The sequence below is a fragment of the Calidris pugnax genome, unplaced genomic scaffold (genome assembly GCF_001431845.1).
Source record: "Calidris pugnax isolate Ruff unplaced genomic scaffold, ASM143184v1 scaffold141, whole genome shotgun sequence".
NCBI lineage: Eukaryota > Metazoa > Chordata > Aves > Charadriiformes > Scolopacidae > Calidris > Calidris pugnax.
Genome location: NW_015090902.1, coordinates 1,387,547 through 1,402,814, shown reverse-complemented (window position 1 = coordinate 1,402,814; position 15,268 = coordinate 1,387,547). Strand labels below are relative to the sequence as shown.

The 15,268-nt window shown below is 37.1% G+C and overlaps 1 protein-coding gene across 1 annotated transcript in view; it reads left to right on the top strand.

Annotated features, from left to right (window-relative positions):
* Positions 1-205: 205 nt before the first annotated feature.
* MCPH1 (microcephalin 1) overlaps positions 206-15,268 on the top strand; it is a 128,463-nt gene continuing 113,400 nt past the window's right edge. The window contains exons 1-8 of the mRNA XM_014948974.1: positions 206-380; positions 2,553-2,644; positions 4,970-5,088; positions 9,338-9,422; positions 10,043-10,163; positions 10,514-10,654; positions 11,905-12,000; positions 13,643-14,665. Coding sequence (XP_014804460.1) covers positions 362-380; positions 2,553-2,644; positions 4,970-5,088; positions 9,338-9,422; positions 10,043-10,163; positions 10,514-10,654; positions 11,905-12,000; positions 13,643-14,665 — 1,696 coding nt within the window. The 5' untranslated portion in view covers positions 206-361. The remainder of the gene's footprint in view (positions 381-2,552; positions 2,645-4,969; positions 5,089-9,337; positions 9,423-10,042; positions 10,164-10,513; positions 10,655-11,904; positions 12,001-13,642; positions 14,666-15,268) is intronic.

Below are 15,268 nucleotides of genomic sequence, written 5' to 3'. Positions count from 1 at the left end.
AGCAGCATTCTGCTGTCCCGGGACTCCCCTCAGCGCCATGCTCAGCCGGAGCTGGCTGGACACAGCACACCTATCTCTTAAAGAGGACTTCACGTCGCCGGAACGACTTTAGACAGTCAACAGCCAGGGCAGCGACGACAACGGAACGCCGTCCCTCGCCCCTCCGGCCCGCAGGCTCCCCCCTCAACCGCCAAGACCCCTCCACCGCCGCCATGTTCTCCCCGCGGCTCCCGGGCGGCCGGCGGAGCAGAGGGCGCAGGCGCGGGCGGGGCGCAGCGCGCAGAGCGCAGGCCCGGCGGCGGTGCGTGGAGGCGGGTTTGAACGGTGGCGGGTCCCGGCGCCTCTCGGTGCCGCGCCGCGAATGGAGCCCGTCCTGACAGGTACCAGCCCGTCCGCTGTGCGGGCGACGGGGCCGGCGGCGCGGCTGTAGGGGAGCCGCTGGGCCGGCGCGGCCCGGTTTTACAGCGCGGCCCTTTACCCGGTGCTTCCTGGCGGGTGAGGGGCCGCTGTGGGGGCTCCGGTTCGCGGTCGCCGCTCTCCTCCTTCCCCGCCGGGTCCTCTCTCTGTTGGAGGGGGGGGGGTTCCACCGCCCATTCCGGGCTGGGACCAAGCCCTCGGGGCGGGTTAACCCGGTGGGAAGCCCTCCCGGCGGTGAGGCCGGGCCGCCCCTGGCGGGAGGCGGGTTGTGGCCTCCGGCGGGCCCGGAGAGGGTGTGCGGCCTCTGGGACGGGCTGGGCTGGAAGCCAGGAGGGCCCCGCCGGCATCTTGGGGTGGCTCCCGGTACGGCGCTGCTGCCGCCACGCATCGGTGCCCGCCTCGGTCTTCCTGCTCCGGTCGGTCCCGGCTGCATCCCGTCTGGTGCATCTGGGTGAACTTCTGGCTCCTTAGGTTGCCCTCTGATGGACCTTCTTCCCTGCTGTCACCGCCTTCTCCGAGACCTTCTGGCAGAAGTTGCTCCCTACAAGAACCGAGCGGTTCCTCAGAGCTCTTCTAGTTTAAAAAAGCCCCAAACCTTTCTTCATTTTCCTTTCCATCAACTGTACCAAAACTGCAAAGTGTCTCATCTTTGAGAAAGTATATTTGATTAGCTAAAATATACCTTGGATCTTCCTGCAGGTTCCTCTAAGTTCCTAGTTTGGCCTTCACTGGAATGTTCCAACCTGTTTTTTTTACTAGGAGAATTATACCTAGGAAGGTTCTAAAGTATTTGATGTAAGAAAAAGGTGTTTGTGATTTTTGGGGTTTTTTGTTGTTTTTTTTTTTTTTTTCCAAAATGCAATGCTTTTTTTCTTGATGGCTCTATTCTGAAAAATAACTCAAAAGCAAAAGCTGCCCTGGTCGAAGAGTAGAATGAAGACAATTAAGAGTGCAATGGAGTAGACTTAAGTTCCCAGGTCTATCTGAGTCATAGTACTGATAATGAGACTTTTCCCTGTGTTTTGGCTAAGGAGGTGTTTTATGTTCCATATTTCTCTTGTATGTTAAAAGTATTTCTAGCAATTCTAAAAATACATTAATCTTTATGAAAATACTTCTACTGTTGGGGTTAGTTAAAACCTTTCTGGTTTTCATTTAAAGAAGACAGATGATGCTACGTAATAGTGAATCAGAAAGGCACACATAGTAACTAAGATAACTAAGCAATGTTGGCCAAGGATGACCCTTTTAAATTGATGCTTTCAATTTTATTTGTGAGTCCTGAGAGTTGTCTGGCCTGCCGTTTGTGTAGAATTCTTTTTGGTGAACTGGTATTCCTCCAATCTTCTGGAACTTTCCTGATTCATCATTCAGAGCGGGAAATTGGCATGGCAAATGGAGTTGTATGTCACTTCAGTGCTCATCCTAAGTAAAATTAATGAAGGCGTGTTATGAGTGTAATTTGCTTATCCCTCCATGTCAATACATCTGGGTTGGTTTGTTTAAAGACCTTCTCAACCAAGACTGATTTCATTCCTTGAAGAGATTATTAATCTGGTTGATAAAGGAAGCTACTTAAATGCAGTATATAAAAAGTTACATAAAGTAGCTGACATATTAGGCCGTAACAAGTACTTAATTTGTGGTGATTTAGTATAAATAAGGTGGAATTTCAAGTCAATTGGAAATTGTTAAGTAATATTTCTGTAGAGTTCTCTGAGGGTTTTGGAAAGGAATAATTTCATTATATTCTGTAAATTGTGTTACGTGAACTTGTCTTAAAATTTTTGATTAACCTGAAGATTACAAGTGATTAAATAATGACAAGATTAAGCAGACATGTAAAGATACCGCATTGTTTGTTAAGCTGGTAGTGTGTTTTAAATTGACACTAGTTAAAAAACTTTTCACTTGGTCTAACTTCTAAGTTTGTTCTATTGCAACTAATTTAAGGGATAGAAACACTCTAAAAATAACATTCTGCTGCTAACATCTAATGAATGTTAAAAGCTGTATTTGCTACTGAATGCAATATTGCAAAAAGTAAAAATTTGTTATTTTGCTAGAAATGCAGTTTGACCAGTTTTACCATGATATGTATTTCATTAGCTGTTGTTTTCTGTCTTCTGATCCAGGTATTTCTGCATTTGTAGAAGTTTGGTCATCTAACAGAACAGAAAATTACTCAAAAACCTTTGAACAACAACTTCTTGATATGGGAGCAAAAGTAAGAGGACTGTTTTGAAATAAATAGAATAGGAAAGCTCTTAATTACAAAGTAGCTTGCTTGTTCTGCTTGTCATGTATATTTCTTTGTAGTATGAGTTCTTAAAGTGCAGGAAGGAATATAATCATAGACCTGAGAATAAATGAATGTGCTGTAAAAGTCTTCCAAGTGACAGATGGGAAATGCATTTAAAGCTTCCCTATATCTGTAAACCTCTTTGTATATTATATGATAGCACACATTTGTTATGAAGTATTGGGCTTGCCACATACTGTGGGCAAACAAAATCTAAGTGTTGGATACCTGTGGTTTACAAGTATGTACCTTATGTTGTTTTGTTTTCTTTAAGTTGTAGGCAGCTGCCCTGTTGTTGCTATAATACTTTTTAACCCAAGTACCATGATATTTTATTCTTCCATTCACTCTCCCACAAATGTGGTTTGACTCCAGAAAGTGCTAGTAAAAGTACGTCTGAGAGTCTTTGTGTCTCAGGGATTTTTTTGCTCATCAAGTGTAATTGACGTTTAGGTGCAAAATACGTTTAATTGCCAGCTGTAAAAATTCAGCCAGAGACCAGAGTCAAACTGGCATCTTGCCTTCTTACACATTATCACCAGTTAATGGAGTTTTTTGCAGCCCTACATCATGATCTAAATAACACTTGAGTGAACTCCCAGTGCTTTTTAAGTGAGCATGTGTAGGTGTATCTTACTGTAGTTTAGGAAATTTTGCTGATCTCCCTAAAGCCTCTCTTTCTGGATGAACTTAGCTGAGGTAGCACAGCACAAAAGAAAAAGAAATATTTCCTACTCAAGTTATTTATTGAGAGCTGTATTTGCTTTTAGAACAAAATGGGTATTCTACTGTTCTGTCGTGCTATCAGGTCTAATCTGATGATACTAGATTTTTCTCACAGAAAATATGACAACAGCATAAGGCTTCAGAATTCAAGTTGATCAAAAAGTAGCTGGGTATGGGAGAAGGGATCTTCCCCCTTTACTGTTCCAGGCACTCCCCTTTTATTGGGCTGAGCACATGATAGTGAACTGACTTGGCTCACCATATCAGGGAAAAAAACCTCTAAATTAGTTTTTCACTAGGCTGTTGATTCAGACATCTTAAGCTAAGGTCAGCTGAGCAACAGAGGACATCCAGGGTAAGGGAGAAGACAGTAGAGGTAAGAGGGAGGTATAAAGTGGTTCTCCTCCAAAATTTGGAGGCAAAACTTTATCTGTCTCGTTAGCACATGGGCTGTGAACTGGATACTAGCCTAAGCGAGTAAGTAATTTTTCCTGGAGTCATAACTTACTCCAAAAAAGATTAATTGTATACCTAGATAGTTAAATATCACGGGGTTTTGTCTTCTGAGAATTAATAAATCAGCTTGCCACCAGAAATTTTTGAAAAAGTTGAATAGTTTTCTTACAGCCAGATATGCATCCAGCTTGTTGGGAGCCCAGTAATTGATGCAATTGAGATTCCAGCAGAAAGCTAGAGCTTTTTCCATTTGGCTGTTCTGAGAAGAGGTTCCTGTAAAATATGAATTGTATTGATCTCACCATGTCAGCAATCACAGCAACTGACCAAACAGTTTTATATGTAGGATGTTTACTCTCCACAAAAGGAGACTTTGGTTGTGAAGAGTGGAGTATCTAGAACTAAAAATGTATCACTAGTTATCAGTAAAGGATGATCACTGAAAACTTGATCAATTGTACAACGCGATGAAAATGTCAGATGTGATATTAGCTGTACTGATTTAAGTTTTCTGTATTTTTCACTTTTTAAAGTGTTCCCGTATAATATTTTTTTGTTGTTGTTGTTTGGAGTACGTTCAGCCTTCCCTCAAAATAAAGTGATCTTTATTGATGAGAATTATTTAAAAGGATGAGATTAGATTACTCTTTAAACCTGTGAGTTCTTTGCTAAATAAAAGATGTAAGTTGGCATTTCTTTGGATAGTGGCGACTACTTTTTGTACTGTCTGTTGTATAAGAAGTTATACTGGGCTATGATAATAAAAGTGTTTTAAGATTGGTGATACAGCTAGAGTAGGGAGATAAAAATGGTAACAGTGAAGTTTGAAAACAAAAGACTACTCTAGCCCTCTGGCATGCATTGCATTGGCTTGACTAATGAAACTTGAGTATTGATTGCTTGAGGCTTCTTTCAAAGATGGGAAAGATCAAAAGAGTCCTTGACATAAGGTTTAGAATAAGTTTTTATGCTAATTGTTTGTCCATTAAAAATGGACTACACTAGTTAGTTTCATTAGCATTTTCTGATTATCAGACTTTAAGATGAGTTCTCTGTGTACTTCTGCAGGTTTCAAAAACCTTGAACAAGCATGTGACCCATGTAGTCTTCAAAGACGGACATTTGGCTACATGGAGAAAAGCACAGAAGATGGGTGTGAAAATAGTTTCTGTACTCTGGGTGGAGAAGTGAGTACTTGTGAATATAATGAATGTGGCCCATTCCAGAGATAGTGGATTCTAGTATTGTTTTATTTAAAAACTGAAGTAGTACCTGGTTGTTTTTTCTAATGTACTTAAAATAGTGATAAATCTATGAGTAAATGATAACTTTCCTGTAACATTATTTCTAATATAAAGCACGTTACTTGCATAAAAAGGTGAAATGTTGACTCTTGAAAAATGAATGTGTTGGAGTAGTTCTGTAGTATATTTGTTAACCATTCAGTGTTCCACTCCTTTGCTCTCAGCTGGCATGCATAGGCAGTGAAAACCAGATGTTTATGTTGAATAGAATTCTTCCATTTTCATATGAAAAAGCACATTTCATCAGGGACCGTTTTTGTACTTAATTCCTCTAGACAGAATATATCTTAGCAAGAAAGAAAAAGATCCATATGTAGTTTGGCTTTTAATACATTTGACAGGTTCAGAACAGTACTGGTTTAAGATTCTCAACTACCATATGGATAAAGTTAAATTTAAAAAAAAAAAAAAATCATAAAAATATCAAATTTCAGCTGTGCAGCCTCTCCATGAGAATTTGCTAGTCCATAGCTGCTTCTCTGAATTTACAAAGTGGTTGTGAGGCCTAACTTAGCTTTCAGATGGAGTGTAACGACACAGTGTTTAAGAATATGCATGTGTTATCCTCAAACACTCTGATAGGTTGCTGTGATGATGAAAATTAGAATATAAGTCAAGTAAAGAGGCCCTTTCCTGTACCAATTGTAATATGTATGGAGAAACAACAGTCTGCTAAGTGCAAAAAGGAAAAAAAAAAAAAAGAAAAATAGAGAAGTGGGAGCAAAACTGAGCTTTGCAGCCTTATAAATGTAGGCCAGTACAACCGTGAAACCTGTGATGCAAATCTGTTAGCCAAAAAAAGAAATTCATGCAGTTCTGCAGAAGCAGGATTATTTTTTTTTAAGAATGGTGGATATAGAAGTTACAACTGCGCAACCCAGCGAGGAAGAAATACCTTAAGCTCTCAAAAATGAGGGTGATGCAAAATTTTATGTATGTGGATATATCTTTCTGGGACCTGGGGCTATCTGAGTGTGTTAGAACGATGGTCATTTCAGTAGGAATCTTTGGTTATAAAACGGAATATGCTCTTCAGAGGGCTGAGGAAATGTGGAAAACTTAGTCACAGGTAGTGTTTGTGGACTCGAAGATGCTGTAGTAAAAAGGGTCCCAGAAAAGTCCAAGTGAGTAGCATCTGCAATGGAAGAAGAATGAGAGAAATACTGTCTCTCTCTAGAGCAGTCTCCTCTGCAATTCTGAAAGGTACTGAGTGGATGAATGCTGTAGAAAGCTCAGACAGAGAGAGAGCTGGATATGTGATACTGTAGGGGACAGCATGGAGCTTTAAGATCCATGTGTAAAAGCCTCCAGAAACTTTAACTGTTCCTGGATACCAGCAACAAAGGAAAAGACAAGAGAAGGGATCTGGAAGGAGATCTTAAGCTCTTTGGTAGGAAAGAGCGTTCCTCATATCATGCTCTGGACAAGGCAAGGTCTTGGTCTACGGCTTCAAAGATGCATTTTGTTGGACCTGGAGGAATTATCTGAAATAGAGAGGTGTATTTTAATGCGGAGGAGAACCCAAGCTGTGAATTATGATTGAACTTCTCCGTAATGTTTTTCTTCTGCCTTTTAGTTGAAAGCTAAGGCCAAAAGGTACACAAGAACATGCAACTTAGATTGATGCATAGTGTAGGCAGAATTCATAGGAATACCATATCCTTGAGCAAGGTATAGGTCAGGAGCAGTAAAAGCTTTTATAAGAGATAGTAATGAATAGTCTCACTAGTCATAGGGTTATTCAAATGAGGCACAGGCAATACAAAATTACCTTGAGTCTGTACTAACATATGTGCTAAAATTTTTTATATTAAGATGAAGGAGCTGGACTGTCTGACTTTAAATTATATACCTAATATATCAGTATCTCAGAGGTCTGGTAGGCAGAAGACAGTCTATTGAACCCTGGGACAATGTAAACAGGAAGGACTGAATAGTATGTGCCGGTAAAATAGTGGTCATGTATGAATGGAAGTTTAGTTTGAACCTGGTAACTGTGTAAGCAAATAATGCAGAGTTTGTATAAGTTGACGTTTTAGTGTTACTAAAAAAAGACGGCTTGATTAACCAGCTGCTCCATTCAGTAGCCAGTGGAATGTTCTCAGAATGATCAGAAATACTGATAAGTATTTCTTATCAGTAAGTAAGGGGCAGATTTCTAGTGTAGATTGGGCATTGTGACACTCCTGTTGGAGTGCAGCACAAGTATTTTAGTTATTGTTTGGTCTTAATTGGTTTGTGGATGGTCCTTCAAATTATTTCAGAGAACCTCCTTGTAAGTAGGGACACAGTATAAAATCAGTGTTCATGCTGGAACACCAAAACCCAAGAAATTCTGTGACAGTGCTCAAATTTAAAAGGAGTCTACTTAAAATAGAAAAAGTTCTGTTAAGAAGTTAAGACAGTGAAGGGAATAAAATTTTTGCTGGTGTCAAGGAGACTATTTAAAGCATAAGTCCTCAAGTATACCAGAAAGTAGATGATCATCACATTGTGTGAGGGGAAAATTAAGATTTTTGGGACTTACAGTAAATGTTCTCATAGCATTGTCCCCTCATCAGTAATAAAAATTTAAGTGGAATAGAACATAAAACCTCATGTAGTGGAATGACAGCACTTTTGTCATAGTTATATATGGAATGTTGTAACATGCAAAATGAGTGACAGCTTTGGGATCACTGAAAAATAATATTATAGTGCTATTTCAACTCAATGAGCAGCCTAAAAAAAAGTCAAAACCCAACAACAAAAAGAAACCTACATAAGATAGAATTGCTGCAATCTGTGTTCAAAGTAAGAACACTTAATACTTCCAAATCAAACCCATAATTGGGAAACTTTACCTGTATATTCTTACTATAGTCACTCACTCATGTTACAAATAAGATAGATAAAGCATTTACATTCAGTCTACAAAGTAAAAAATTCTTATATTTAATCATCAAATTTTCTTCATTTAGCTTCTCAGAATCAATGTAAATTTTAATGTAGTCTGCATCCATGGGGATTAGTATCCAGCATTTAATAACAGCCACTGAAGTTCCACCATGTTAAATATCATCTCTGTTTGATGCTCCAGAGACCTCTAAACCCAGTTAGTTTGACAAATACGTAGAGTGGCTTGGCACTTTTCTTTATTCAAAACCAAGATTATAATTCTACAGATAGAAATTTTGTATCAGTTAGATCACTAGGTGTCACTACAATCACAGTTTTGAATGACTTCTGGGGGAATTCTACTGTAGCCTATTAAGGTTCCATACGGAATTCTACTGTAGCCTATTAAGGTTCCATGCTCTCCCATAATTGGTTTTATTATTTATTGTTTGAGAATAAAACTATATTTACCTATCTTTGATCAAAAGAAATTTAATTTGTGTATTAATAACCAAATTCTTGTCTCAACATCATCCTTAGTTTTCACAAATACAGTAGATTGTATCATATTCCAAGACAAGATTAGTCCCACTGTTCTCAAGACAGTCTTTGAAATGAAAAGACAGGAAGGACTAGAGGTAAGGTATCAGTTGGATTTTTTGTTTTGTAATTGAAAAAAAGGTTTGCATAAATATAGATTGCTCCTCGATAAGGAGCTATTTTTAGCATTGCATATACAAAGAGAAGGCAGAAGATTGAGACTAAGGGGTAAGATGTAAAAGTCAGGATCAAATGAAGCCTCCTTCCTCATTTGTCCCAATAGAAGAATTTCCTCCCCCTGCCCTACCACAACATTCTCTAGATTGTGGTTGGCAGTTTACTGTCATCCCAGTAACCAAGTTAACCTTAAGCTCATTATCTAGAGAAAAATGAAAGCCTACAGTCCTCACAAAAGTCAGGGCAAGGTTTAAGATTCATAAGGATCTGGCCAGATGTACTTTATACGGTGATTTTTGAATGTGTGGAAAATACCATGAGAGTGGGAATCTTTGACTTGCAGAACAGCAATTTAGAGGTCGTCATTAGGACAAAAAAATGGTATTGTGTCCTATATGTGGTGTGTAATATATAGATTATTTTTTTAGCATTACAGTAGATAATTACATTATGAAAGATTCTCATTCTTAAAACAAGCAAACAAAAAAAGAACAAAAACCAAAATAAAACACCAAACCTGCTCTAATTTATTATACAGGTGTCGAGAAACGGGAGAACATGTCGATGAATCCTTATTTCCTGCAGCAGACACTAATGTAGGATTACCACTACTGAACAAAAAAGTGAGTGTGTGATTTTTACTTTTTTTAAATAGGCCTAGAGTAGTAAACTTTAAAGTTTGAACCTGACTTCCTCACCTCAGGCGTTTGAATTGTTTATTTTCAGAACATTCTGTAAACTGTACTTAGGTTTTTAAAGGTAAGCTATAGAGGTGATGATGTGACATCTTATCTCAAGAAAGGGTAATAAAAGCAGAGTTTTTATACTGGTAAATAAAGGAATGAAGATTTAAAGTAAAATGACAATAAATATTAACTAATCAAAAAAAGTGACTGCCATGTGGCTTATGTTTCACTGAGTTGCACCTAAACCCTAAAATTCTGGTATTTAAAAAAATAATATTTCAAGCCTTAGCTTTGCTACAAGCAAGAAAGAAAAGATAGTGACTTGGTTTCCTTTTTACTAAAGCTAACCTAAAAAAATCTGTTAGGTTCTTTCTTATCTCATATTAAAGTTCACTTTGAAAAATGTTAACTTCTATGATTATCTGTGAGTCTCAAGGAGGTGATAATAAGTAGCATGAACACTGATAATAAAAAATACTGTGATAAAGTAGTAGGCAAAGGGTAGTTAATTCTGGCAGGTTTATATCATATAATTAATAGTTTTGTGTGTCTTGTAGCACAAATGTATGCAGCCAAAAGACTTTGTTGAAAAAACTCCAGAAAATGATAGAAAGCTTCAGAGAAGGCTGGACCAGATGGCCAAAGAATTAGCTGTACAAAAGACAGCAATTAATGCTGGTAAGACCTGCTTTGGACTAAGGTTCAAATATCCTAATTTTTTTCTTTAAAGCACCTGATGGGATTTGGTTTTCTGTTTTGTGGGGGTTTTTTTGTTTTCTGGTTTTTTGTTTTGTGGGGTTTTTTTTTGTTTTCTGTTTTTTTGTTTTTGGTTTTTTTTTTAACCTTTATGCATTTCACTGTAGAAATAAAGTTGACTTACTTTTTACAGAGTTCTTTGCAAGTTTATGGTATTAAGGCATCTGTAGTGATGTTAGGTTTCAAGTTTTTTTGAGGAAAAAAAAAGAAACTTCATCTGAAGCTATTGTAACATGTAAATATTAATGTATAAATGGAATTTCTTTGTCTAGAAGCTGATGTACCAGTTTTACTATTTGAAGACAATGGTTCCCTTGGATACAGCCCTGTTAGTAAGATAAAAGATCAACACAGTGCAATGGAAAGGAGAATAAAGGACATGAAGGAAAAAAGAGAAAATCTTTCCCTTACTGGTAAGTTAAATTTTATTTATCCATGAATGTGCACAAATTACCACAATCTTTACTGCTGCATTTTTGATGCTCTTGTCTTGCTCTGGCCTTCAGAATCTTTTTCATACCTTACTTGAGTGCATATCCTCACTTTTTCCTGTGTGTCGAGTAGGTGTGAATGCTTTAGCTTTTAGTTTCTTTCTGTTTAAAGGCACAGGAAGTCATAGAAGACAGTGATTGCAAAAAGGAATCTCTTAACTATTAGACTACTCAAGAAGACAAATATTTAAGCTAGACTATCTAAACATGTAAATTGATATTATCGCAACTTGGTGAAACTTTGCAGCAACTCTCTAAATCTTATCTCCTGTTAAATTTTAATGTGATTGCTAAACTTGACGAAGATTGTAATGTTGTTACTCCCTGGCCAACAGTTTAAAAAGGAATCCAAAATTGATGAGACATCTGTCTGGGTACTGAAGAACAGGATTTAAAAAAATAAATGAATTCGAATGACCTAATTGAATAAATCTAGTTGATTTTAATTCACCAGGATCTGCAATTTGAATCTAGATTGCTGTTTTCAAATATTTTTTTGTGTGTTTTCGTTACCTTACTGTGAAAATATTGAAGCCTAAGTCATTAGGTTTTGCCAGTTATTATAAAAACTGTTAAAATGTGGATTATCTTTTGAGGGGGAGGGCATCTGTAGTGTTTGAAGTTTTAAGAAGTCTATGTCAACTAGACTGTCAGTTTATAATTTCAAAAATAATTGTGGGAGGAAAGTAAAGCTGGTGATACATGGATGAAAATTTAAATCTCACTTATTTTAGCATGGCTTGTATTTGTTTTCCCTTTGAGTTTTAAGGTTTTAATACCTTCAAACATTTTGAAAAGCATTTCTGCTATATCAAGGCTTCGCTGCTAAATACAGAATTGACAGATTCTTTAGTAAAATGCCTCAACTGGCTTAGGAAGGTCTATAATATTTTCTAAATGGTTTGCCATCATTCTTTAGTTTCAGAAAAATGTGGTGCTGGGTTATCTAGAAAAAAAATTGCTTAAAACTGTAGGATAGCTAATAGCTTTTTTGTTAGTATATAAATTTGAGATGCTATTGAGTGGTCTATAATTATTTATATGGTTATAGTTAATTGGCAAAGCAATGAGTTGTCTCTTACAATTGAGGTGTTTTGAAATATGAATAAATGGTGTGGAAATTTGTATGTTTGCAAAGAGGGCTAACTAGTTTATTATTTACAAATTCCTAGCTTCACAGATGTCTGAAATACCTCCAAGTAGTTCACCAGGATGCAGCCCGCTGTCTACTTGCGTCTCACCTAATTCAGAAGCTTCATTGTTACCAGGTAACTAACACAACTTTTTATATTACAGAAATTAAAATAATACATGGCCTGTATATGTTATTTTGGAAAGTACGGTATTCTGAAATGGGAACTTTATGCATTTGCTCTGTCATTTATATTTAAGGCTGAATTATTTTAGTTTTTCTGAACTGGCAAAGTATGTGGAAGTAAGAATTCAAGGAAAATGGAGCATGAGGAATCATGTTGGGTAGATGCTGTTCCTTACTGCTGTGTTGCGTTCTTCACCTCCACCTCTTTCCTCAAACCATTCCCCACCAATGGCATGGTGTCCATCTTCTCTGCTCCTACAGTGATCTTCTATAAAATACAGAGTGCACGGTAGACAGTCTGATGTGGAAAGCAAAAAAGAGAACTGAATGAGAGAGAGGCCCCAGAAACTGAAATGTCTTTCAAATTTTCGATCAAAAAACTTAAATTTAAAAGGAAACGTAATGTGTTTTCCAGCTTAAGTATTAGGGATTGAAGAAATAACAAGAGTAAAAGTAAATCAGCTTTTAAAATGTTTTATGGTTGCAGATGAATTCAAGTGGTTTGTTTTTGGGGTTCTTCTCTCAAAGCTAGGGGTTTGTTCCTGTGTTTTGGCATAGTAGCAGGATGCAAGGGAGAAGATTATTGACAGAGATTATTGACTTTTGTTTGTGCTTGCAAGATGCATGAGAGTGTCTTGGGTAATAATGGTAAAAAAAGTTCAAGAATCCAGTTTAATTTGAGGGTTAAAGTTAAGACTCCCAATTGTCAATATGGGAGTCCAGTCATGTAACATGAAACTTCTCCTTTCATCTCCTTATATTTCATTTTTCTTAATTCTAGCTACACCATATATTTAAAAACATATTTAAAAACGCTATTTATATTTTGTAAGCAAACAACATCAAGACTTCCCCTGAAGTCTACAGGAGTGCTTACAGAAGGAGTATTGCTGCAACTGTGCACTCAACGTGTATTTAAACAAAAGCATCTATTGCAATAATGGGATTGTAGAACAACAGGATTTAAAAAATGTATTCTGAATAATCAGATCCTAGCCTGTTTCAGATGAATTCATCGTGAAGAGTTATGAATAGATTCTGTGTATCACCACCCCTAAAATTGTCTCATAAGAATAGCTACAAGAAATAATGTAATTTTTCCACACTGTGATTATTTTTAATACATTGTGTTGATGTATGGGGTATGGTAGTGTGATGATGTATTCGATTTCATTTTAACTGCAAAAAACTACAAGGTGGTGGTAATGCTGTGGTAGTAAAAATGATTATTGAGTTTCTGGTACGCTATAGGTAGCTTTGTCAATGGAAAACCTTGCTGCTTTTCTCCGTAAATGTAAAAGGGAATTGCTCTGCTGCTTTGTTTCAAAAAAGCAGAACGGGTCCTATGGGTGCTAATTACCACACAAGAAGATACAATAGCTAAAACTATTGTAGCTTCTTGTCAACGTAGAACATTCTTTGTTTGTAATCCATTTTCTGTTTAGCTTTTGATGAATTGCCATATTATATCCAGAGAAGTGGCCAAATCCTTCTTTTCTTCTTTGAATAATTTCATACGTATCTTGCTAAGAAATTGGTACTTTTTCTGTTTTGTTGAATATATTTACATTGCAACTTTTCATATGTTGCAGGAGAGCAAATGGAAGACTGTTTGAACTCAAGTTATGATAATCTTTGGGGAACTGATAAATTAAAGAGACAGAAAACAGAGGTAGTAAAACACACCTGTGATACTGGGACTGATATTCATGTATCCATGAGCGCATCAGTGAATTCTCCTTCACAGAGCTATGAGCAGAAGAGCTTAACACCAAAACAACATGGCAGAAGAAGCTTAAGACGGGAACAAATTTTGCGGCATGCTTTGGATAATAAATTGTCTTCAGAAAAGAAAGATCTAGAAAAGTTTCCAAAGAAAAATCAGAAGGATGAAAATAGCATGACTACTTCAGTTGCAAATGAAAGTTCTCTTCGCCAAATCAAGGGCGTGGGTCATGTTACTCCTTCCAAAAAAATAGTCAAGTTAAGTACTGGTCCTGCTATGATTGATGATCTCTCTAATTCACCTATGAATAGTGAACACTTAAATACACGTTTATTGGATAGAAGCTTCCCTATTGACAGAAATGATTGTGTTCTTGGAGACAAGAAGAGGAAGAAACTACAAGCACTACCCAGTTTGAAGCTGGCTACCTCAGAACTGGACACATCAGGGTCTAAAGAGTTCTTGCAAGCAATTACTACATATAGCAAGACTTTTTCCGCTGAAGAAGCTTCTTATGAAGACTTCTTTTCATCATCTAATTTGAATGAAAATGAAGTAGAGGTACGAATACCAAAGCTATCACAGAATTCTCCTGAAGTTTCTTGCAAAAACCCTTCTGCAAGCTTGGACTCGCTTGATGTGAATTTCTGTAAGCCACATAATACTTCCAGAAAAAGTAGGAAAAGGTCTATTCCAGCAAATGTTGTTCCAGTAATGTCAAACTTCAAACCATCTGAACATCCTGGAAATGAGCCATTAAATTGTGTGTCAGATGGTGAAAAAGCTGACACTGCAGAAACTGTAGATTCTGGTGATGTGAATAGGCTGTTTCAGAATGCTCATGAAAAATCCTACAGAACCAATGTGAATTACTGTACTCTTACTACTGGTAAGTAGCTACATAGAGCTGGAAAATTAAAAGATATAATACTACATTAGATATACTCATGCAACTAAATTGCAAAATGAACTGCCATTCCCAAGAAAAAATATTTCAGAATTATACCAAAGGAAGAGAATGCTGCAGTACTGACTTTATTTTTGAGTAAAATAAATGAGTGCATAGGAACTAAAAGAACTAGTAGATGATTCTTAAATTATGTATTTCTTAATGCCAATATCAGTCTATTTTTCATTAAACAAACATGAAAACAAATAGGGAAGGAGAAAATGTTTACTACTTTTAAACTTATGTGTGCCAGTTAATTTTAGAATTAATTCTAATTTTTAAATTCTAATGATTAAATCATGATCAATGTTGTAGCATGTTATGCTTTTATTTTCTCGCTGGACAACTTGTATAAGATAACAGATTTTGGAGGAGAGAAAAAAGGAATGGTATTCAGCAAACAAAAGTTCTCCACTATTTATACTTTTTATTCTTTTTTATTAGGAACTTCTATGTGTTTCTAGTGATTTTAATAGTATTTGTGATTTACCAGTGGTGGGCATTTTCCCAAGTATAATGTATTCTTTTTTGTGCATCTGTTGT